This window comes from Syngnathus leptorhynchus, chromosome 10 (assembly GCF_054491065.1).
Source record: "Syngnathus leptorhynchus isolate UIUO chromosome 10, UIUO_Slep, whole genome shotgun sequence".
In the NCBI taxonomy this organism is placed as follows: Eukaryota; Metazoa; Chordata; class Actinopteri; order Syngnathiformes; family Syngnathidae; genus Syngnathus; species Syngnathus leptorhynchus.
Genome location: NC_141204.1, coordinates 1643080 through 1669303, shown reverse-complemented (window position 1 = coordinate 1669303; position 26224 = coordinate 1643080). Strand labels below are relative to the sequence as shown.

General features: G+C 41.2%; 2 protein-coding genes across 2 annotated transcripts; one reads left to right on the top strand and one right to left on the bottom strand.

Moving 5' to 3' along the window:
* Nucleotides 1-1555: 1555 nt before the first annotated feature.
* On the top strand, nt 1556-7632 carry LOC147049817 (serine/threonine-protein kinase VRK1-like). Its single transcript, XM_085922572.1, has 13 exons — nt 1556-1717; nt 2421-2555; nt 2657-2712; nt 2798-2867; nt 3005-3092; nt 3221-3329; nt 3451-3543; nt 3625-3757; nt 5210-5330; nt 5809-5867; nt 5998-6176; nt 6990-7154; nt 7356-7632. Exons 2-13 carry the CDS (start codon nt 2426-2428, stop codon nt 7536-7538), a joined length of 1386 nt encoding a protein of 461 aa, XP_085778698.1. The 5' UTR covers nt 1556-1717; nt 2421-2425; the 3' UTR covers nt 7539-7632.
* fancl (FA complementation group L) lies at nt 7612-20290 on the bottom strand. Its single transcript, XM_085922573.1, has 14 exons — nt 19983-20290; nt 19549-19607; nt 19407-19467; nt 18846-18902; nt 18508-18605; nt 15550-15646; nt 14078-14146; nt 12112-12262; nt 11881-11964; nt 10450-10495; nt 9798-9879; nt 8836-8952; nt 8350-8421; nt 7612-7956 (listed from the first exon to the last, which is right to left on the bottom strand). The coding sequence occupies exons 1-14, from the start codon at nt 20067-20069 to the stop codon at nt 7921-7923; spliced, it is 1116 nt and encodes a 371-aa protein (XP_085778699.1). The 5' UTR covers nt 20070-20290; the 3' UTR covers nt 7612-7920.
* Nucleotides 20291-26224: the final 5934 nt, after the last annotated feature.

Below are 26224 nucleotides of genomic sequence, written 5' to 3'. Positions count from 1 at the left end.
GATTGGTTGGTGACCAGTTCGTGGTGCACCTCACGTCTCAGTTAATATTAAAGTTTGGGTGCAATTGTTTCATGAGAAATGGCCAATTTTAAGGAGTGTGGCGTCTATTTTGCCATTTTTTCAATTATGGCTACTGATGGTGTAGTGAGTGTGAATTGTTGACCAACCAGTCTTGGAGCTAATCTGCCTTTCACCCAATGTCAGATGGGATAAGGTCCCCTGACCATGGTGAGCCACACACACACAGAGACAGGCCATTTCTTGCTCTGGCTTGTTAAACATTAAAATTTGTCATTAGAACAAGGTACTGAAGCTGTCTTTACCAAGATGAAAGGCACACTATAATTTCTATGTCATGCTACAAATTCATGTTGTACACTGGCTTGTAATAAAGGAAAGTAGCATCACTGTCATTGGCACAATGACCGCAGATCAATTACTTTAGTGCTCTATAATATTTGTAGTCCAGCTTGGACACCTTTTCTGTCGTGTTGACATTAATATCTGTGCTAATGTTAATGTTCAGAATTTGCTGCACAAATCATCAGACAATATTTCTTCAAGACATGACACATTTTGGTCGTGTTAGGATGTACATTCATTTACTAGTCATATAAAGCATCCGGCCATGTCAAAGCATTTTATCGTAGGGAGGAGCACATGAGCAAAAAAAGTAATAAAGCATATGTGTATCACCCAAATTCTCATCATATTGTATGAAGGAAATATGTTCATATTACTTGTTTGACAAAAACAAAATGTCACCATGCAAGAAAAATATTGCACCTGGCTGTACCGCTTATAACAAAGACCATCAGATTTCTATAAAGTATCAAATTGATCTAATATGCACACAAGGTTTCTTTTCATTGCCCAAGGTTTTTCTTTGTTTCAAACGAAACTTTGGCTTTGGAAAGCAGGTATTGAAGGTTCGTTCCTGCAGATCAATAATTTCACAGCAGGTGCACACTGGCAGAGACAACACAGGCTTGTATTTCCTTCTTCTTTCATCAGAAATGAAAAAGCTTGATTGGGAGTGTGAGAATGTGTTTGTCTTTGCAAGTGTTTGCAAGTACTGCATTTGCTCCAGCAGCCACAGTTGTCAGCCAGGCGTGGTATTGACCATGTTGTGCAGCAAATGACAGATCAGCCTCCGTTACAACCAGCGTGCTTGAAGTCTCATATGCGAGCTATTATTGATTTTACTACGAATGTTAAGTAAGCAGTTTACAAGAGACTGCTTCTGCTGATTGCTAGTACTTGCATTCGAGTTCAATTCATGGCTAGACACAGGTAACTTTTCAACACATGTTCATCTGAAACATTTTTGGGATGAATTTTACAAAGCTCATCAAAATGTATTTAAAAGATGAAAGATCGGATTTTCAATGATATGTCTCCTTTATTGTAAAGTAGCTATGCCCACTCTCCAGTCCAGGAAGTCAACAATGAGAGTTGGGCGGGGCTTTGTGCGCCGCAGCCAATGGCTGTGTCCGCCTTAGCAGCTTTTCTATTGGCTCTGGGTTATTTGAGCAACATTTGTCTGTCTCGTGATTGGGTGCTAGTGTAGCGGGAGGGAAAATTTCAGGAAGTGATCGGGTACCATTTTTAACTCTTCTTCGATGTGTTATGCCGCAACAGTTTCCACAACATTCACACTGAAGCGTTACCTTTTTGCACTGTAACAAACGTAACACGCTGATTATTCCCTCTTCAGGTTGGTATATATTTAACATTGCTCGGTGAGGAAAATGTTGCCCACATGGCTAAGTTAGCTGCTATTTTGACGTGCTTTGGCTATCAAACTACGGATGCATCAAATACTGCAAGCGGTACTTAGTCGTATCAACGTGAGTGTCAAAAGATCGAGATTTATAGCTCCTATCATTATGAAAAGCGCAGTGTGCTGTTAACTCGGGCGATGCTGCGAGATTTGAATTCACTGTAATATCACTCACTCGATATCAACAGGAAATAAACGTTTTGTGACGCATGATATCGTATCGGCATATATCTCCGTTGATTTGGACTGGATGTCATTATTTTTTGCAGCCTAAACAGGGAAATATTTCAAGATGCTCTAAGATGAGATCATACTAACCGCGATGTCCTCGCCCTGCTTGGCATCGGTGTATGGCATGTGATTTTCAAATGCATGTATTGGTTTTACAATATGATATCAATAGTAAAAGTCTTGCTTGCATTCTGAGCTACAATAACAAATTGAAAGAGGCATAACAAGCCATGCAATGTGAATGCATATCACAATCAGCATCATTTTGTGAGAAAATTGAGCCGCTTGCAGTCATTTTTTTCCATTATTCTTTTGAAGATGAATTATTTTCTCACCAAGGTATAGTTTGCTAGTTTTTGTTTAAAAAAAGTGTCTTGTTGTGATCCATTATTTTTGTTGTGTTCAGTTTCAATGACAGCTCCTCAAAAGAGGGCGCTACCCAAGCCGCTTCCAGAAGACTTCATACTGACAGACCAGGTGAAGAAGAAATGGCGGCTGGGAAAAATATTAGGTCAAGGTGGCTTTGGATTGATCTACCACGGTAATCAGAACAGAGGACGTAATACTTTCATTCGAATGTATGACTTATGCATGGGCTGTATGCAAACTCATTTATCCCATCTGTCTCAAATCATCTTTAAGCCTCCCAAGACATTGGCAGCCCCGTCTCAACAGATACTGACTTTGTGGTAAAAGTGGTGAGTATCTTTCCAATTTGTGAATATGCACGTGTTATTACTGTCAGCTCTTAATGAATTAATTTGGAATCAAATCATTGTGCAGGAATACCTTGAAAGTGGCCCCCTGTTCTCTGAGCTCAGCTTCTACATACAAGCGGCCAAACAAGAGACCGGTGAGTACCACCGAGCTCTCTTCTATTCACTCAATATTAGCAAAGATAAATGAGTGGAGCCACCTAAGATTTCTGATATCTGGATGCTCTGATGACATCTGGCTTGTACTACAATCACTTTTGTCCCTTTGTTTTAGTGCAACAATGGATGAGAAGTCGTAAACTTGAGCACCTCGGGGTCCCCAAATACTGGGGATCAGGGCAAACAGAGTATAATGGCCTCAGGTAGATATAAATACATATGTATGTGGGTCTTACTCCGGATGTTATGTTTGACTGGCTTTGAGTGGTGTTCAACAGTTTTTTTTTTTTTTCCAAAAGATCTATTTTGTAAATCTGTTCCTTTTGTTTAGGTATCGTTTTATGGTTATGGAGCGACTGGGCACTGATCTACAGAAAATCAGCGAACGTAACGGTGGTCGATTTAAGAAAGATACTGTGCTCCGGGTTGGTCAAATACTGGTGAGTGGTGGAAGACACGTGACTCACGGCGACACTCCAAGACAGCTTTGCATTGACTGTAGAAGTTCTCAAAATTTTTGGGTCAGATTTTTTCCCATGTCATTCTGTTGTTCTGCTTTAGGTGGATATACTAGAGTATGTGCACGAGAATGAATTTGTCCATGCAGACATTAAAGCTTCCAACCTCATGCTTGGTCTTAGAAATCCTCAAAAGGTCAGTTTTCACTTTCAAACATTTACTCATATGATAATGAATGTCCTAACCTTTTTTTTTTTCCCCCCCTCTGGCTCGTAGCTCTATTTAGTCGACTATGGGTTGGCCCGCAAGTACTGTGTTGATGGAGTCCAAAAAGACTATAAGGAAAATCCCAAGAAAGGTCACAATGGAACCATTGAGTACACCAGTCTTGATGCCCACAAAGGAGTTGGTAGGTTTCCATTACGTCCTACATCAAGTCTTTTTGAGTTGGGCCATCATGTTGTGTTGGCCCTAAAAAAAAAAAAGCATTTCATTGGCAAATTCCCTGCTTGCATCCTTCTCTTCTCATTGACCATCGATTGTTTGTCCACCGCCTCTGCAGAATTCCCAGACCTAGTCTCTGTTTAACAACTTACTAATTAGCTGAAGTCATAACCTGCAACATGCATTCATTAAGTGGTGACGTTGATGTTTGATTAGCAGGATGCACCAGTCACACATGACCTCCACGCTGGCTAGCACCATCTCCAAGCGGGTCAATAGTGGATGCTTGGTTGACTATCAGCAATGGTGTATGCCTAAAATAATACTGACCTGTCAGCAATATTGAATTCCAAATTGGCAGTTTTGTTGGAGCATCAAATAATGTGCAGAATCAAAATAATAAAAACCTTCATTTTATCCTCTCTTTTTTTTAGCTGCAGAACCTTAGGAAGCCTCACAATAATATTTACAAAATAGCTTTTCCATTCTTGCAATGTCATTTTAGCACAATTTAATCTTGAGGCATCGTACATGGTCATTCATGAAGACGAGCGGAGTTTGTCATGTTGTTATTCTAAGCGTTAAGGGCTCTAAGCAGACAGTTTAAACAGCCTTCCAACACTCCTCTCCTGATCCTCATTGATCGTTTAGCCTCCCTGCCTGGGCCCGACCATTTAATGACTGGCGTGAAGGCAAACGACTATTTTATTCACTCAACACATTTTCATTGTAGCTCTTTCCTTTTTTTCTACACTTCCCTTAACGGTGCATGCCTACATCCTCCCATTCTGAGCAAAGATGGAATGCTTCAAAGATGAATAGTTGAACATTTATAAATGCCTACACATTTAGTACTACAAGCCTGTTATGGTGTACTCAGATTATCAGCATCCCGTTGATTATCTTGTCCTGGGTGGCCAGGACCATGCTTTCCCATCGGACCTCCCTGTTGGCTGGAGAGAATCAATGCCAGTCATGGCTCAAGGAGGAGATTTCTCCCCTCAAATGAAACCAGTCGATACGTAATTTCTCCAAAGACGTGTGACGGCCATTACTGTATTGAGTTTTTAAAACTCCTGGGGCTCGACCCTTCTAGATGGACTTGGTTTTCAAGTATTGATGCACTTCACAAATTAATGTAGATCCATGCAGTTCTTCTCACATACAGGAATATGCAAGCGCTCTCTGGTACATTACGTTTTTTTTTTTCTCTCAAATAGTGTATATGCTTTTTACTACTACCGGTAATTCAATTATTAATAATTGTGATGGATTAAAACGCAATTTGTACAAAAATTTCTGCTATTCTTATTTATTTTTTATTTTTTTAAATGTCACAATATTCAAACATTTATACGTTAATGGCAATGCAAGATATTAATGTATGTAAAATGTATACTGTTTCTTTTTGCCTAAGCTCCAGCAAGACGTGGCGACATCCAGATTCTTGGTTTTTGTCTTCTTCACTGGTTATGTGGGTCCCTTCCCTGGGATCATGAGCTCAAGAATCCAGTTAAGGTCATGGAAGCGAAAGCCAGGTAGGTCCTTACAAACTGATCATATATGAATTGATCACATTGAAAACACATTTTCCTTTTCAACATCTCGCATCCAAAACCACCAAACATTCATGAAGGCTCTGACGAACACACGAGCGCAACAGACCAAATCTTAATTGATGCTCCAGGTTACAGGTCAAGAATCCATTATTGTTTTCCAGGATTGTAAAACCAGCACAAGTCAATTTAAAAAGAATCAATTGGATTCAAGACTTTGCTATTTTAGTTCAACCATCAGATAGCATAGGAAATGTACCACTCATACATTTGCCATTAATCCAATTCTGACACTTCTATATTTTGTAAAAAGAATCAGTTGAATAATTTGCTTCAATTCAGTTCATTGCCGCTGTGTCCTTTCCCCAACCCTGACTTATCTCCTTCTAAATATTTCCCCTCTCGTCATTTCTTTCTTTCTCATTCCCTCACTGTTTTATCTCTCTTGCTTGGTGCTTAGACTGATGGATAAGCTGCCAGAGTCTGTCAAGCAGCTTTCAGTAGGTGGAACCAGCACAGGTAAGCCCACCATCTGAAGTTCCAGGACTTTTGCTGAAGCCTTTTGTTTGAAACCGCAAGACATGACACATGAAACTAAAACAATGAGTTGACTCTGTAATTTGACGTACGCTGTTCCTCCCTTCTTTAGATGAGGTGGCTTCCCTGCTCTTGTACTCGAAATCGCTGGGCTTCCAAGACAAACCCGACTACCAGCGCCTCAGGCAAATGTTGTCTACTGGAAAAAAGGAAAAACTGGATTTTTCAGTACCTCGTGGAGTCGGGGAAAAGTCTATGTCTAAGGTGCTCAGTTCTCCTGCCAGGGGCAAGGTGAGAACATAAGCTCAGGGTGTCCGAAATGACTGTACTGCGATACCTTCATTTTTGGCCTAGTTTTTGAGTTAGAAGCTCACCATTGGGTTTTTTTGTTGTTGTCTTGTGGCAAGAACTCACGGCCAGAGAGCCACAGAGTTTTGCTTTAGTGTAGTATCGAGTGTAGTGCATTGGGCCAAGATAGATTCTCATGTTTTTGCAAACTCACACATACAATATAAAATAGAATTATGAAGGGAAAAACTACCAATGTGGTGCCTTCATGCTAATGTAGTTAGATACATTAAGTTGGACTTTCACTACTAGCTCCTGAGGGCTCACAAATGAAATCATCCAAAAAGTAATCTAAATCAGCTTTACAGTGCATTCTGCAGTTTGACTGCTGGTCACAAGTAGCCCAATTTGTGCCACAGAGTCTCTTGACCCTGGGTGAGACGTGACAGGCATGTCTACCAGAGGTGAGCCCTTCCAACACTGGAGGATTCTCCTCCAATTTACAGCAATCACTTCCCGACCCCCTCAGGCCACAGTTTGAAGAAGTTGATGACACATACTTTGTATCTCCAATTATGCCCCCCCCCCCTCACCGTGTCATTTAATTTCCATGTGAGAGTGTTGGCCAGTTTGACCACCCCTAGTTAAACAGAAGTGGCCATTTATGGGCGGTTTAGTCAAGAGAGGAAATGTCAGCAGAGACAAAGGCCATTCTCGGATTCATTAGTCACCGGCGTCGCCTGGTCAATTAGAATTTCTCACACCACGCCAGCTCGATATGAAAAACAGCAACACTTTTTTTTTTCCCCCCCACAGAGAACAGCAAAAGCTCGAGGCTTCCCCAAAGCAAAGTCTGTAGCCATGCAAGTGGTTGTTGATGAGGATGAAGAAGAGGACGACGACGACGACGAGGTTGTGGATGAGGAGAAGAAGCCTAAACAAGTGCCTAAAAGATACACACGAGGGCCCCCAATTCCACAGGTAGGCTCTGGAAAAATTACTACTAATAATTACAGGTATAAACGTACTAAATGCATACATTGATGATCAGTCTTAAGCGTTCACAACAACAAAAATGAACCAACATTTTGTAAATCATGCAACTTATTAACAGACACATCTTTTGCATGACCACTTTAACACATATTCATGTTGTTTGTTTTTCCCCCTCTCCATTTGTAGAAGAGTGAGAGGGTCCTAAGACCACAGAGGACTAGGACCACAACAGCTAAGAGTTACAAGGAAGATGACAGCTCAGATTTTGACGATGAGGATGAGGAGGAAGAGGTCAGAAGCAAACCCATTGATCCACGCTACATAAGAGGCCCTCCAAAAGGAAAGAGAGGTCGGCCTAAAAAGGTGTGAGAACGAGATCTCGTGTACATGTTAGGCCTATTGCTTGTATGAATTTCGCCCGGAACCACTCCAAAAAAAAGTAAAATAAAAGCATTTGTCTTGAGTCTTTTCTCTTTATTTGATTGAGCTTGGTTTCAACAGAGCAAAGCCTTAAATTGAACTTTTTAACATTTCACAAGAGGATGGAGACATACAGATGACCTCAAGATCATCAGCGTGAATCAGGAGAAGACCCACATTTGAGAGCTTGACTCCTGAAGATGCGATTGTGCAAGCAGTTGGACTTTCCTCGATTCAACTTTTTCCAACACAAACGGTGACTTTCTTTTCTTTGTCTCTAATGAGCTTTTAAACTGTTTCCTTTGGTGGATGTGGCACGCCAAGCCACTTCTCAGGACTTCTGAGCTGCCATTTTCACAGTAATGGGCTGAAATAGAGGAAAAGCTCGACTTATTAAAGCGTCAAACGCTTTACGAAGGATACTTGACAACAATGCAATAAAGTGCACTCATTTCTGACTACCTGCGCTATCAAATAACCTGGAAGGCATGCACACAAGTAAGTTCATTTTTGTCTTTGATTCAATGACACGCGCCAATGTTCCCCGGCACATACTTTAACTCGTTCCTTTATGACGATGGCACAAATAGCGTCAGTGTGAATGCGGCACCTTTTTCTGCTGCCAATAGCCTTTCACTAAAGAGAAGGCCATGCGATGTACTCTGAGCTATGCTAATTAAGCATCCTGAATATCTATTGACTGTACACCAAAGGCCTTTATGAAGGCAGCTGTCAGTCACATGGCGATGTGCAGCCGTACCTTGCTGCAGTAAGGACACTCTCCAAAAACTGTGTTAAAGCTCTGCCTGCTGGCGGGCAGCACACGCAGCCACTGGAGGAGACAAAAGAGAAAGCACTACTTCATCAAATTGTCACCTTGAATTCGACGTGTCAAGTGAGAACGTTTGTTTCGACGGAATGTACGCACTGCGCACTTAAAAAGGTAATACTTTGAAAAGTTGCACATCAAAGTCTCGGCGCATTTTCTCAATCTTTGCTCAAGAATGAGCTCGTTTTGGACACATTTCAAATTGTGAACTTTACATTGGAGTTGTGGCTAAATCTAATCTCTGCTCGATTTGGACAATTGGTTCATGAAGCAAATTTGAAGCTTCATTTTCCCATCACTACATTTTGTCGTATTTGATACAGGCCCAAAGTGATGAAGTCATAAAATTAGGTGAAAAGAAACTAATGACTAATTGGTTACAGTGTGCATACTGTGATTTTTCAACATCCTTCATACCTCATACAGGCACGCCTGATGGAAGGGCTGACCACAGCGAGGATCGTTGCACACTTGATCCGGAATCGTACTTTCCAGGCGATAGGCGTAGCAGATCCCGCACTCCACACTGAACATCTGTGCAGGATTTCAAAATATTGCAAACATGAACTCAAATGGATTCTTTTGTCCTGTGCTCTCCAAAATAAATAAAATAATACAGAATAAACTGAATAGAGCCTCTTCTTTATCACAGCTAGCCATTAATTGACAGTGGCAGATGAAAAAAAAAACAAAAAAACCAACATCTGGTCAACTAAACTTTTTTTTTTTTCTTTCGGAATGCTAATGAGGCTGAAGCATTAATGGTGGCAGTGCGTTCTTTCAAGTCAACTGCAGCGACAGGAGGGGAGAAGAGGCAGGCACCGGGAAAAAAAAAAGAAAGAAATAAAAAAAGATAAATGCTTTTGCGTGATTAAAGTGATTGCAATAGCGCAGAGAATTGTGCCATCTTTGTTGTTTTTAATAGCTCGATCTGTAAACAACCCAATTAGAGAAGTCGTTGTTACCACCTCTTCGCAAAACAAAATAGAAAATGGCAACAGACACAATAAGAGACAATAGTGGATATCCGCCCCCTTAAGATTTGACGCTCAGGCAGACACACCAAGAGGAGTATGCATGCTGAGATGTGAAACAGAAACACACACACACACACACACACACACACACACACACACACACACACACACACACACACACACACACACACACACACACACACACACACACACACACACACACACACACACACACACACACACACACACACACACACACACACACACACACACACACACACACACACACACACACACACACACACACACACACACACACACACACAATGCTCCCTCCTTGAGGTAATTGCGATAGGAGCAGACACGTTTGAAATGGAAAAGGGGGCCAATTGTGTGACATACAGATTTTTCGTGGGTGGCAGGTGACGGGAATTGGATCTCCAAAACATCCTGGAGGTTTTGCAAGACACCAGAGTCCGGGTTCCTGCCAGCAGACCACAGACAGCTCCTTCACACACTAATTAACCACATGCAAATGAGCCTGCAAAGACACTAGGGGACGATTAAGAGACTTTCACCGTTGGTTTAAAAAAAGAAATGGGGTGATGGCACAGGGGGAAAAAAAAAACAAGGCGCATTTGTGCCGCCACTGTGTTAAATTGAAGAGTGTTAGAGACGTTTACAGTACTTGACATGTGTCATTGTGAGGCAAATGGAACCCGTCTCATCTAAAAATAAGAGTAATTCTGCCCCCGCGTGACATTCTGTTAACAATTGGTCAACATTCAATTCAATTTGTGTTGTTTTACCTCACCTTTACAGATTGTCAAAACCGCAAATGTCAGCAACTATGATGGCACTTTCATTTATATGGTGAATTAAATTAAAAAGTGTGTTTTGAGTTTGTGTCGAATTACATGTAATTCATATCAAACAATTGAACTGTTGCAATTTCAATTCCCACAGATGAATTGAACCATCTTCACCAGACTGATCACTTTCAAGAATTTGAAATAACAAAGAGCACGATTGAAATATCAGGCCGATCACTTACCACCAATGCATATTGGCGTTCAGTTTATTCCTCAGCGGAGTCACAACTGCAACAGGAAAAAAGGGTTAACAATTGATTTCTTCAAAGTCACCACCTCCGTATAATTTGACATTGATATCTCTTTTTCCCAGCATACATTCTTTCCCGATATTACTCGCATGCATTCTTATTTAACAGCCTTTGTGAGCGCATGCAGATATGAAGCAGCACTGCTTGCTGTGTTCCACAGGGGATTCCTTGTCTCTGAGTAGTGCTCATCACTTTAACTATTTCTTATTCCTACATCCAAAAAGCAATATTTTTTGCGCGCCTCATATTTGAGGGTCGCCGCCTGCCTAGCGTCTCGGGTGGCTGAAGTGTGTATGTTTAATATCATTTGAGTCGCATTGCTAGGCAACACGCTTGGCGTTTCATGACCCTGGATTTGCAGAAACAATGGCTGACAATTGATGGGGAATTAAAGAGAAAGCTCGTCGGATGTCTCAGAGGTTGCCACGGCGGGAATGAAATCGGGAAAGCTCTGACATGACGGAAGACAATAATCAACGCAAGCGCCCCGGCTCAACTCCAAACGTAAGGAAATTGATGCGCTGATATTTCCTTTTCCTCCCCACCTGATGGTGTCTTACTGAGCTAATCTGAATAATAGCCAGCACAGACAGATTTTGCTTTTTTATTACCCGAGTTTATCCGTGGCACGTATCTTATTGTGTCATGACTGCGAGGACACGCCGCCCTCGGCGGGAAAAAAATATTCAAGAACAACATTAAAATTTGCCTCAGATATTGGGAAAAGTGAGGAGGTTAAGAGATGCCAGCCCTGAACAAGATAGTAAGTGTTATACATGATAACTGATGAATGCTGATCCTGAGCATAACATATCATTAAAAATCCCCAGAAGCGAATATTAAATAACAGAGATAATAATTCATCATGTCTATTTATGTGCAACTGTTTAGAAATAGTTTTGTAGAGCTGCAACTTTGACAAACTCCTTGTTTCATATTCAAATACAGGACTTTCTTTTTTTTTTTTCAGTTCATCTAGATATGAGTTTTGTTCTTACTTTTAAACCGAATTCAAAGAATCCAGTTTGAAAACATTGAATGGAATCGCCGTACATTCTTAAAAAGGTGGACGGCCTAAGACATTTTGCGTCAACAAGTCCAAAATGCACCCTTTGATGGTGTTTGAACAGCATTGAGTAGCGGATCATTTATCAGAGGATTGTCAAGGACCGCTGAATGAGCTCTGGAATGAGTGCGATAGCATCAGGACACTGCATAATTCACCGCTTGACTAACAAAGACCCACGTTATTATATCATTGATCTCAAGAATTTCTGGAAGCTCGGGAAAAAGCTGGGAAAATACAGACTTTAACACTCAATATATAAATAAGCGTTACTATGGGAATGAGGTACGACTGACCGTGCTGGGCTCCCAGCAGGCAGCATTCTGGCAGCATCTTTGGGTGTCGGGGATCCACTTCCACTTTAATGGAGACATTGTTTCCTGCAGAAACATTTGAAGAATACATATATCCATATATGATGAATTAATAGTGATAGACAATATACTTTTTTCAGGGCCGATATCAATTATCGGTGGTTAAGGACGTCGATAAATAATATCGGCCCTGATAATCGGGCAATTTGTTACCGATAGCTATTCGCCTCATAGTGTCAGAAAGACTCGGTTTTTCCGGCTCCAGAATCCAAGTCTTTGCGTCAATCTCATCGAGAACATCCCAGAACTCAGTCAGAGCATCTACGAGCAGCAGGAACTGGCTGTGGAGTTGCTTTAAAGACGACTGGAGAAGAAGCAGATAGACACGTTTGACTCAAACCAGTAACACAAAACAGAAAACAAAATCAGCGAAACTCGGGGCAGACGCATTAACGTGGACACACAAACAGGGAAGCCGAGAGAAGTGCGGGTAAGCAATACAGATGGTACGAGTGGGAAAGAAAAAAAAAAAAGAACCCAAAAATTATAGGTCATTGTGCCAGCACAGTGCACACAATTAAGCATCGGCCAGGTGCTGAGAGCCTCTGCAATTACAGCCCAATTAATGCCAGTGGCATGATTATGCTTAGCGCTCACCACAACCATGCTAAGCCCAGTTCAGGAAGATTCAAAAGAAAGAAAAGAAAGAGAAGCGCAGGTAATTGAATTCTTTCTGTATCTTAGACAGCTGTAGCAGTGAAAGCAGGAATTTAGTCAAGACTCAATGTGAGCTGCACTTGCTTCCCTCAATACTCTTAATTGTAATAGCTATTACACGTTATTGAGTCCATTACAAAACAATAGCATTTTGATGTTGGTATATGTGAAGCTTTATCTATAAATAATGATAATACAGCAAGAAACTGTACTGCCCTTAATACACATGAATTTAAAGCAGATGAAGAGATCCTTAATTTCTGTTTTGCGCTCACTTTACACGCAGTTAAAGAAAACCAAATATGGCTTTTATGCGCTTGCTGCCTGCCCCGAAATTATTGGACTAATTCAATTGTGTTATTTTCCGCACTGCAGTTAAATGTTTGTTTCCTTCTTTGATTAACAAAGTGCAAACAAAACTTTTGGTGCATGACCGCCACCATCTAAAATAGAGTATGGGTCTGCATAATACGATTTCACAACTTCCTATTAAACCCTCCTCTTTCCAAAAATTAAAAGAAAATTTCGTCACAAAATTCGTTTTGTCATTCCGTCAGTACTGATGGAATGTCCACCTCTGTTAAAGTTGTCCGGAAGATTCGTGGCAACAATCTTAGGTCGCTACTTGAAGTCAGGAGTTAAAACCTAATCTGAATTTTGACAAACTCAAAAGCAAGATATAGACCGCACTGTGGGTGACCTAGGAACATTTAAATTGGATTAGCAACCAAAAGTATAATAGTATACTGCTAAAAAAAAACCTCATTCAATTAAAAACGCTAAAGCTATATACGGCACACACTGTTAGATTGGGATAGGAATTAGTTGTTCATTTCTGCCCTGAGTAGCACATCTTGGCCCTGCAACAGAGCAAGCAATAATTAGTCTTTCAAATGAACATGTCAGGACTGCCGACAGACAGGCCCTTCCCCCTGGCCTACACTCGCGCACGCACACACACACACACACACACACACACTTACCCATCACTCATCAGACAAAAAAAAAATGCACTTGGCATAGATGTGCATGTACGCACACAAAGACACGCACGCACACACACTTCATGTTGTAGTGTGGGAGAGATCCATCACCAGCCCAGCAGGCAGACAGCCTCCATACGGTAGCGCTGTTCTAAGCTGGTCCTCGCTGTATGCCTGCCATGTACCCGACACACACACGCACACCCAGTCAGTCCGTCCTACAATTTCTTTGAAAATATGATAACGATGCTTTCGGATATCGGGGCAGTCGTCGTTATGAGGGACAAAACGAGCGCTGAGGGAGCGAAGTGATGAATGAAACGACAATAAAGAGGAGTGAAGAAAAAAATCCAAAATAAAAATCACATTCCACATGGAAACAGCTGTATAACAAGCAGCTTCATTTGACTATCAGGAATGACGAATTGAAGAAGGCTGCTCAGATGAGAGGCAAAAAAAGTATCAAATCATTTGCATACCTGTGGTGTCCATTTTAAGTCAAGGGGAACAGGCAGGTCAGCTGAGCATTCAGGAGCCTCTGCCGGGTGCTGGTGATGACCAAGATTGCTCCATTAAGCACACCAAATTAAGACTTGAATTCAACAACCTTAAAATCAGGTCAAGGATTTAAAGGGCAATTTGTTACCGAAAAAAAAAACAACAACATTAAAATCAATCCACTCAACCAATAAGATGCCCAAAATTTGAAATGAAAAAGCTTTAAGTGGATTTGGTGTTCTATATTCCAACAACATTTAAAAAACAGTGCTGCTTATTTCCAGATTTGACGGTAAAAGTACAATCAGCATGTTTTGCATCAGCATAAATACTCTTCCTCAAACTTTGCACATTTACCCTTGCTTTCCCTTCCTTCCCTGTCATCCGCAACTCCTCCAGCCCCCTTGCTGTGCTAAATGAGGGATGACCTGGCGCAAGATCGGCTGGAAGAAGCTGCTACGTATTTTTACAGTTCCAGAAAGAAGAGTGTAAATGGCCAGGTGGGCAGGTGGGCACAGAGTGGGCTCTCAGCATCCTCCCTTGTCCCAGGTGGATGTCAGCTGGGCTTAGGTAAGCATGGCCGCATCGTGGTAAAGTCAAACAAATATCCTAAATCAACAGCTGCCTGTGCTCTTAATAAGCGCCACAAAAAGCCTGGCAATAAACCCTTCAATAAAAACGCTATTTGAAGTCAGCATTAACTAATTAAATTCATGAAAAAAAATGAATTGATCATTTTTTTGTATCCATATAAAAGAATTATTATAATGCACACTTGATCTAGGCGTGCATTACACCAATCAATGAATCACTTTTTATTGATTCAATATTTATGTTATACGGATGTTTCGTGAGATTATAAATGAGATATATTGTGAAGTCCTTTTAGACTTTGATTAAAAAAATTATAATTTGACAATACAAGTGATGCTACTGTCCATTTTTCCAAGACTTGTATATTTAATAGCAGCTATCAAGAGAATTATATTCAAGTTTTATTATCCTTCTCCTACGTATAAAGGGTAACAGCGCGTCATGTCCGAGATTCCTCTCAGCCATTTACAGTAACACGGTTGTGGCTGTCCATGTACATATCTTAAAAGCAGCAAGTCGTGACACGCAAATGTAGATAAGACTAAGTGTACTTGCTTTCTCTGTTCTTTCTATCTTTGTTTTATCTGTGCTACATCTCACTCACACTGGGTTATCAAGTGTGTACACCCTCTCTCTCCAGTTTGCCCCAGATTTAAGGGCCCAGATGTAAATTGCTGATTTGTTATCAGCAAATTGAATGGCCCATATGTGGTAAATGAAGTCAGACCTGGATCTGGATTGGTTGAATATCAACATCAGGATGGACCACGTTCCACGTGATGATGAATCATTTGATCGAGAAGATGACCTAGTCATCAATGCCGACCGACCGACTGTGTGTGTGTTTTTACACACTTACCTTGGATTTCAGGTGAATGGTAAGAATGTGCTGCCGTCCAGAGGAGTCCTCGGCTTTCACCTTCAACGTTTGAAACTGCGTGTCTATGAAAAGTAGTCTGCAGTTTCCAAAAACACAAACACAATGTTGTGAATGCCACGACGTTAGGGTGCAGATGTCATGTCTAAATCATTTTAAAAAAAAATGTCTATAGAATAGCTTGCAGCTGAGTGGACTACATTTTCTAACGCTGAGCATTTGCACATTTTCATAAAGCATTGAAGCCAAGGGAAAAAAATAAAAATAAACAAACTCATAAAATCCCGCGTCTCTGGATGACTTTACGGGCGAGATCACGGTCGCCAGCGATGCTCGGCCTATAAATTAGAGCCTCCTTCCTGAGCTGATTACAACCTGCCGAGGCGGAGGACACTGCACTGATCTGTCCCGATCATGCACCGGCACTCCAGTCAGATTTACGGCTGCTCCGGCCGGCACGCTACGAAGGACTCGGAGCTTCCCCCTTTCCAGTCCACTTTCTGCTCAACTGAAACTTTGAGACAAAAGACTGATCTAAGACAAAGGAGTCCCTCCTCAAGATTTACAATACCTTACAACTTGACGTGGCTGTATATTTGCCAAGGATTTATGGAGTGTGTTAGAGAGGAGTGATGGGAGCAGTGTCCCCGGCACGCAGCATCTTAGGAAAGTGATGGAATGATGGCGGACCACGTCGGCGGCGACTACCTCATAAATGTGACCGTTCAATCGCACGCTTGCAATCAAACACGAGTGAAGGGTATTCACATTGAAGTCGACGCATACAAAATGCACAATGTAATGAGGCCAATTTGCTTCTCTTTCTCCACCTCTTATCCCCAATTGCTCCATATCTATTGTATCTCTATATTTATCTTCAAACACAGAATCTTTCTTTCTTTGTAATTCACACACATCCTCGCCTTTGCGGCGCTTTGATAGCGATAGCGGTGGCAGATGCTGAAAGTTGATAAATATAATCTCGCGCCAGAAGACAGCTTCTGTGTCATAATAGCTTAATATCCTCGAGTACTCATATACAAATAGTAGTATAAAGCAATAAAAAAGCCATTACACTTTACAGCTATAAATACACAAATCTGTCAAGCCAGAACATTTAATAGATCTGTCCGAGTGAACAAAGTGACAAGCATCCCAGGGAAAAGAGCTGACACTTAGTAAAATGCGCTAATTAAATGATTGTGGCTTTATCAAAAGAAAAATCCAATCCAGTGACATGACACTTTTGTCATGGCACCAGCAAAAGGCCCATCATATCTTTTGTTTCTTTTGAGATACCAGCAGAATACGAGCTAAACGAGGGAGGGAGGGAGGGAGGGAGGGAGGGAGGGAGGGAGGGAGGGAGGGAGGGAGGGAGGGAGGGAGGGAGGGAGGGAGGGAGGGAGGGAGGGAGGGAGGGTGGTACAATTTTGCAGACTCCAAAATAGAGAAAAGTCAAATAAAATGGATTTCACATATCACATACAGAGCCATCGTACAAAACTCTTACTTCAACTTATATATGCGCTGTCTGAACACAGTCTTCTATTTATGTACCAAATCACAGCCGTATGCAACTAGGCAAAACTGATTTTGGAAATCCAGTACAATGCGAATTCTGTTCAAATCCTTTCTATTTTAATTATTTCTTCTTAACCATTTGTATTTCATCTTTACAAATAGACTGTTTAGTTTTTCACAACCAGTTTGTAGTTGTATCAGCCGTAAAAATATAAGTCTCAACAGTGCATCACTAACACACCTCTTCTTCACACGTTAGGAGAAACGAGTTCCGATCGCTACTTGGCCGTGATGGAAACAGCGTGACAGTTAGATATCATGCTGGGAAGACTGATGAGACCATCCCATTTGCAACCCCACGGCCAAGCGGGCTGCTTCCAGATAAAAACATGCAAATGTGTGCCAGGGTATACGCATACTTGTGTACTGTATGTTAGCTTGACTTATGTGTGTTCATTAAAGCTATCGTCACAAGGTGCACCCAAAAAAATAAACCTTATAAATGTACAACCAGCCAGCTGTAAAAGTCGTGGCGAATACAACGTAAACAAAAGGTGCCGAGCTATTAGGTCTAGGCCATCAGACCTCCGCTGCTGACTCTACTTCCGAAGCCAGGTAACATGCAAAACGGGTGATCTGGAGGTTGTGAGAGGGAGAGACAGAACAACTCATTTACCTGGCCCAATCAGCAGACAGAATTACATCTAAAAAACCCCTAGTGGCTATTAACACAGCCTATGCCAATTAAGACACTAAGCGACTCTCAAGTGCTTTGGAGATTGAGGTCCGCTGTGTATAATGCCTCACATTTTCACCATATCTTTCCCCCTTCTATTAAAACCTGAGAGTCTTCAATTAGAGCTATTTGCATTTTACTAATATCATAATTGTAGCTGTGGTCATCAAGAGCAAAGTGGAAAATGACTATAGTAGCCAAGGCCTAATCCATGCAAGAAAAAAAAAAACCCAAACTCTCCATCTCCATTTTGCAGCTCAACTCCTCCTGAGGAGAGAAGTCAGTGCTATTTACAGGGCCTGTCACAACACGTGTACTGACACTTATTAAATGTGACCGGAATTTAACTACAACCCAAATCAGTAAAAATAAGGAAGTCATTAAGATCCATTTGTTAGTGTGGAGTTATGTTGTTGCAGGGCAGCACATCAGCGGATGTTAGTCCAATTAAAAACACCTTGACACAGTTACAAATAATCAGACCTCGGGGGAGCACACACAAAAACTCCCTATCATTAATATCATAAAAACAATGGACTTATTTCCTTCATCGCTATATCTTGTGGCAACCTTTTTCTTTTTTCAATAGAAGCTCCCCAAATAGCCAAATCTTTGTTACTGTTAATATTCCACCGTCTTTTCTTCCAGAAATGATGTTTTTGCACATCCTTTTAAAAACTCACTTGTCCCACCCAAGGGTTTCCATTTCCAAGATGAGTTGGGAGTAGTACTGTGGAGGCGGAATTGAGGCAGACATTGGATGCTTTCTTAGGCACACTTCCTGCAATAACAGGGAAGACAGAAAAATCAAAAACACAAATATGGTCAAGCTGAGACTGGGTCAGAAAGTATATAAATAATAAAGACTATTCATTCATTTAACAGAATATAATATTCATGTACGTCTGTGCCTCAAAAATCGATGTTGTCAATTGCGTGAGTTTCCCATGAACTTTTTTCTTTTTATCAACTAACAATGTCAACTCTGCATCGTTAACCCACATATCATTGCTCTGCTTACCAAGACAGTCTTCAGTTCCAGAATGAAACTGACAAGATCAGACGACTGATGTAGTCTCTGCAATAGAAAGAAGAGACATCTTTGAATGGCAAGATAATAAAGTGACACTTTTTTTTTCTTCTTCCTCAAGCCAGCCATTCAAATCAAACACGTGTTTGTGATTAATGGGGGCTGCCACCTCCTTTAATAATTAATGATAGCTTAAAGGCTGCGAAAATAATGAACTTTGCAGCCCGAGGTGAAATATCAATCTCATGCAAATAACCCTGAGGGACCACATAACAAATAGGGACATTTTCCAGGCGGTGTTAATTAAACAGTGAAAAATATTTTTCTCTGCTTCTGAGTGAAGTGTGCTTGATGGGTGCACAGGAACAATGCCAGGTATGACACAGTCAACACAAAAGATGTGAAATGACTCAGACAAAAACAATCAATCAAAGATATTGTCAGTATAGTAAGTGCACAGTGTAGTGCAGATTCCCAACCACTGTGGATCATCAGGTGTGCATTGGCCCAATAAAGACTGGGAAACATTATTGTCGTGTAAATCTGTATTACCTGCTTGACAATGTGTTCATAGCCATTTAAGAGGTGTTTTAACTTCCAACAGCAATGCAACCTATAAAATAAACAACAATAGTGTTGCGGGCTGGAGCAACGTGTTCAATTGTATGAACGACACATATGTGATCATGCATACTTGGCCTTTTTGACTTGGCGATCTGGTGGTAGATGTATTCTCAGTCTCAGGTCTTTCTCCTATTGATAAAAACAAATACGCTAAGTTACATAGATAAGTTAAAAAAACATGACATTAATATTAGTTTGCAAATTTGTTGTTTACACAAAGCATTTTTTTAAGTTTATCATCTGTCCTTAACTCGCACGCACGCTCTTAATTTGCACGCACGCACGCACGCACGCACGCACATATTAAATACAATTGAAACTGCAATTTGCAATTTTTAGTAAATGCATATATAAGCATGATGCAAAATCGAAACTGGAGACACAAATCTGCAACCTGGAGCCAAGTTTCATTATTTGAAAACATGAATGAGCACATATTGACGCACTATGAGCCGAGGCCCAAAATAGTTCGGGCCACCTCTGATCGGTCTTCACTCCACCTACATGCACAGTGATGAATCCATCGTAGATGGTTTTCTCCACGTTGAGGGGTAAGAGCATTGGGTTATCGTTTGCCAATAGAGATGCCATCAAAACATCTGTCAAACGCGAATGCGAGCTGTGCCACCAACTCCGTGCACCCGATTTGTCTCATGCATGGACGAAACTTTGAAAGTTGAATAGTTTTGCTCTTGTGTTGAAATAAAATACACTTCACGAGTAATACGCGTTGTTTTAACTTTCAAATAGTAAGCGGGAGGAAATAATCCCGGTTTCCGCCACCGTCAGCCAAACAAACATGAAACGTCACCGAGTTGCGTTCAGGAACTCAAAGGATAATTGTAAAATGTATTGACTTCGACTTGGTCATTGTTGTGACTCGCTTTTCATTGACACTTCACTATATAATCATTGACATGTTTTAGCACTTTTTGGGGGAGGGATTAAACTCTCTCTGCAAGTTGTTAAACATTGTTGTAAATGATTGTAATCATTGTCCCGATGTGTCCTGTGAGTGACTGGCCAACAACTGCATGCTTTCCCTGTCTCTTGCCCACAGTTTGACCTTTGTCCTTCCAATTTAGAATTTATGATTGATAGCTTCACTGCCAACTACCATTTGGTAAAAGTGGCAGCTGGTGTCAAGTTCAGAAAACATTCCTATTATGATGCCCTTAAAACTGAAGATTTACTCATCAAAACACAGCTACGGTGCAGAAATGAAGGAAAATTGTTGTTGGAAATTTAGACTTATGTTTATAATTGAAATCATGATTATATGCATGAAATGCAATTATGCAATCAGGTTGACAAACACTGACAGGATATTCTTCAACGCCCACATTCAATTTAACATCCATAATATGTCTCAAATTTCCCCTTCAACTGTCAAACTATCGCAAATACTTCTTTTTTTTTCTTTCTTTCTTTCGTCAAGCACACCTCCACTCCGCTTTTAGCTCCCATTCCGCCCTGAATGTGTAAGCAGAGATTTGGAATGTGTCAATGTGCCGTACAGAGCCAGTGAGAGACGTGCTTCAATGCATGCTTGCCACACACAATGTGCCCAGAGAGATTGATGTTTTTTTGTCATCCACCTGCTTCAAAGCTGCAACAAACAGAGGGAACCTAGCTACTCAGCTCACAAACAAAAGAGAGAGAACCTCACAGCCCCTTCTTGCACATCTGTTCTGGAGGAATATATCAGCTTTCTGACTGGGGCTCGAATGATCCTGAATACCGTGTCTGGGATTGGGTAAGTTGCAATTTGTTGCTTCTCTTAGGGAAATTAGAACAAGCAAAGGATTTATTTCACAGGACGCATTGAAACGTAGCCATAGGGAGAAGCTACGATATTTTCCCTCCCTCTTCTTTCTCAGCCTTTCTCTGTGACTCAGTCTTTTGGAAAGAAAATCTACAAGCATGACTGGCTTTCATGGCATTCCGCTTGTGGAAAATCTTAGCAAGAGAGGATAGAAGAAAAGAAGCAAATGCATAGGCAGTGGGTGAGCTCTCTGTTGTCTTGCTCTGCTTCTCTGACCGCTTCGCACACGTCCTCTGTCTTCACTGCTGGGCTCCTTCTGCGCGAGAGGGAATGATCTATGGTGCTTTGTTTATCACTGGCCATGGTCACTTCTCTGGAATGCAATTGGCTGGAACTACACCGTGTGGGTCCTTCTCTCTCTCTCTCGCCCTCTCTCTCTCTTGCCTCTCTCTCTTTCTCTCTCCCCTTCGGTTCCTTGCTGTCTTTTGAAGCAAGAAAAGAACGGGAGTGTCCTAGAAGCATTTATCACTTGCGGTCCTTTTTTATTTTTTTTTTGTCATGGTGTTTGGGCATATGCATTTGAATGATAATGGAACATGTTGATTGATTGAATGGTTTAATAGATTTAGTAATTTGTGCATACACAATGATATATTACCCTCCTTCTGCAGTATTTTGAGTGTGTTCAGTATTTATACAACAAAAAACATATTGGAAGTTTTTCAAGGTAAGCTGTTGCTATTAAATATTGCCTGGCAAACCCAATTTCACTGGACTGTTCCATGCTTTTTTTTTTATTCTTGATGTTTGATTTATCAAATTTGAGTGAAGCAGCCATCATGTGTTTCCAGGAATATTTAGTGGCGTCGTGCATGCACGTGTGCACATGTGTGTTTCCAGATAAGAGGGAGGACAGTGCGTGAGCCGTGAGGTTTTAGCCATGGATTACGGGTCTCGTAGAAAGCTTTCTCTCCAGACTACTGATTGACAAGAGTTGATGGGATTACAAGGCAGCGTCTGTCTGCCCTGGCCCTTCACACCTTAACCAATAGGTGACCCGAGATGGAAAGTTGCCTTTAGTGTGTGTGTGTGTGTGTGTATCGAGTTTACGCCACAAGCAAAACTTGGAAAGGTGCTACAATCATTTCCAATCAGTGTCTGTCCTCCAAGGTACAATTTAAATTCATTTTCCCCATCGGTATAATTAATAGACTCAAAGGTATATTTGAGTATGAAAGGAAGCTGATGTAATCCCAGATTGTACAACTGTTATTTAATTTAGTGTGGTGGCGTATAATGGATGTGTTCCGTCAGAAAACTAAATTGCAGCAACTGTGAGACTACTTGATTCATTTTCCTAACCTGAAACATTTGAGATTTGATTGAGAAAAATAAAATCTGCTTGGGGGAAGATACATCAAATAAAAATACACAAAGTAATTTGTCACTTCTTCACTGACCTCTCTGATTCATTCATTCATTCCAGATCAGAAAACTGTGCTTAAATGCATCAAATCTTTTGGACATTTTGGGGAAACCAAAGATTGCCCAATTTACAAGGATACTACAGCAGTCCACTTGAGTGCGTGAAGTGAGTTTGTTAGGTGAGCGCTATTGACAATATGCTTGTTATTGTTCCCTCCTGCTTTATTAGCCAACATTAACCTCTTCTGTTTTGGACAAGGGCAAAATCACATCAGCCAGGTAAATCTATGAAGTGAATGGAAAGCACAATCTGTCTTTTGACACCCTTTCCACGTCCCTTTAGCCTTGTGTGTCTATGCATGCTATTTGTTAACTTGCTTATCCCATTGGCTTTATTGTTAGACATGCTCCTGTGGAATGGCTGCAATTCCACAATGTAATTGCCCTTTGAATTTAACATACAAGTTTTGGGGTAGGGGGTGAAATAGCCTGCTGTGATTCTCCATCTGTGCAGTATTGAAATGGACCATCCTCTTTTACCATGCTGGCCTAGAATAAGCTTCACTTTAAAGGATCAATTCTTTTATTATTGAAGTCAGTCTCAGCAGTGCAGGATAATACATTCTACATTGATCCTCTTCACAAAACAAAACAAAAAAAAAAGCCTTTATTGCCATCCCTTCCAGCAAGGCTCACATTTAAAAATATATGTGGCACAGAATAAAGATTTTACAAAGTGACTGGAGGACAAATAAGCCATATAAAAAGGAGGTATTCATATTTTAGAGGGAAGGAAAGACGGCAGACAATAAGGATTCACATTTGCCAGCAGGCGTTTTGAATATCATTACCAGCTTTGGAGGGAGAAATTGAAATCCGAAGCATAAATAAAGTACCTGGTAATTAAAAAAAAAAAACTGTGTCGCAGCACCAAAGCTTTGATTCTCCACTGCAGAAAGTCTCCGCGTGAATCTAGTGAACTTTGTCCTGTCTTATGTTTCTCACCTATTTGAAGTCATTTTGAAACGTACGTGTGTCACATTATTCCTCGACACGCGGTATTTACCATCAAAGTCTCTGTATTTCCATTTCCTAGTCATTTAAGATGAGCTCGGATTGTGCTATTTGTCTTTCCAATCACATACGGCTATCGTGTTTCAGCAAAAGGGGCTTTCAGAAGACTCAAGCCAGCCAGCCACAAACAGCTTGACGCGGCTGTATCCCAATCAAACCCTGAAGCATGAGTTCCAGACTCTTATTGAACACATTTGTGCCAGCAGTTGAGGACTTTAATGATCTGGACCCACTGGGGTCTAGTGCTTCACGCCTACAGGCGAGCTACTCGATTCCCAATCAATTGCTTTTTATTAAAATTGTTTGCAAGGCAACACAAATCCATATTGTTTTGCCTCCGACTCAGGGCGCTCGTGTGAAATATGTGGCTGGTATTTCTGTATTTTTTTTTTCTCCAAATGAATGCAGAAAATGATTGTTGGATATGCATGAGAATCAAATAGAGGGGCAGTGCTTTGGCTTTATTGGAATATCCATTTCGACATTGATTTTCATAAGAGATGCATTTGTGATGATCTTGTTTTTGCTTCCCTCTACGGGGCTGAATTACATATCATATCATCCCTGGTATTAAGGCCAAATTAATAACACAAGTAATTATAATACTTATGTCTAATGATATGCTGCGAGGGCCGTATTGATTCCGTCGAGATGCATCTTGTGGGAAAAAAAAAAAAAAAAAAAAAAAAAGCTTGGAGCGTTGCCTGACGACAGGCGCTGCCAGCTAGCTCAGCCCGGGAGCGTCTGCATGTAAAATAAGATCAAGTGGCGAATACAAGCCTCAATCTCCATTTCATGTCACTTTATACCTTAAATCCAATTGTGGTCAATGATTATTCTCCGTTATCTCTTTGTACCTGTTTTCTCATAAGATGCCCAATATGGAACACACTCATGATGTGCTTTGGCGCACAATATCATTTTGATGGTCTTTTTCGGATGAGGAATCATGAATATATGTAGGGGTAACATTTTCACGTAAACTACAACAAAATTAGACCATCCAAATTGATTTAGTTCTATCATGAGATATCCTTACAAGATTTTTTTTTTTTAATATTAAAAGCGCATTTATCCATTTGACTGCATTCCAGGTACTTTTGAAGTTGTTTGTGTGTGTACAAAATTTATAAGGCTTGCACTACTTTCTCCTGAAGCTCCTCACATAATGGAAATGAAACATTTCTCCTCTCATTTTCTTGTATTGTTTTTTGGTGTTGGCTGTGTGTATGAAATACAACACTGTATTTTTGCATTGCAGTTGGATATGCTCTTTATATTTGAAATGGGAAAAAAAAAATGCGTTTTACAAAACAGATGATTCCACCAGCTTGTCTTTTTCTTTTTTCCAAATTCATCTTCATTATCACTCCATTTCATCATGTCTTCATGTCACCGCAGTTGAGAATGGATGAGTTGGCTATCTTGGAGGTGAGAGGACAGGGAGGTGCAGTTGCAAATACCTGCCAAAAGAGGGCAACATGATGTCAGTTTTGTCCCCCACACCCCCCCAACACCTCAATAGTTCTTCCACAAACCAGTTCCAAATGAGGAGGGGGGGGGGGGGTTGTAGGTGCTGGGTTAAACGTGTAAGTAACAATAATTTACATTTACGCCTGGAACGGCTTCCCTGCGCTGTCAGTCAGCAGTTCAAAGCTCTCCTTCATTCTCTTGGCAACAAAGCGGGTCGTCTTGTCACCGAGACACCGGGTAGCAAAGCAGAGGATGAAGTTCTTCACAGTCAAGGTTTCATTATAGAACACCTTGCCTCAGTGTGGTGACCTGCTTCAAAAATAAAAGTATGATGGGAGAAATTAAACATAATATGCTCGCCGTCTCTAAGCCCCTTATTGTTGTGCAGAAGTGGCGCTACTACACACCAGAAAGTGACTTTGGGCCTCAGACAAGGTCGTTCACGTAGGGAAAAAGCGCTTTCGAGTTGTCAGATTTGCATCTGTGCGCCCAAAAAAAACCATTTCCCGTTGTAACATTTTCACGAGTTGACTTGGTGGTCAGAGCTTTGTGCTTTGTTGAAAAGAAGCGGTAATAGATCAGACGTAACGACACCTTTTTTGCCATGGCTTGTATTTTAAGCTGTAAAAATCTCACAGCCCATTTGTTCTATGATGTGACAGCATTGATGATATGATGACAGATGTCTTCCCAGCCCAGCCCTGGGTGCCAACAACCAAACAACCCAATATCCTTCCTCTCCCATCTTATTTCACACACATGCACCCAGAGGCGCACAATGAAGCGGAATGCCCGGGTTGGGCTGAGCACATCTGCATGACTCTACTTGGTGGACCCCCAAACCCCTCCTTTCCTTTCCCCACCTCTTGGATGCCTTTCCCCTTGTCCTCCCTAGAGGAGAGAGAGAGTGATAGTCCTCTTTGGCACACCGCTCCCTCTTTGTTCTCCGCCCGGACAGACGGACGGACGGACGGACGCAGGAAGTCACGGAGACGGGGTCAGCTGTATT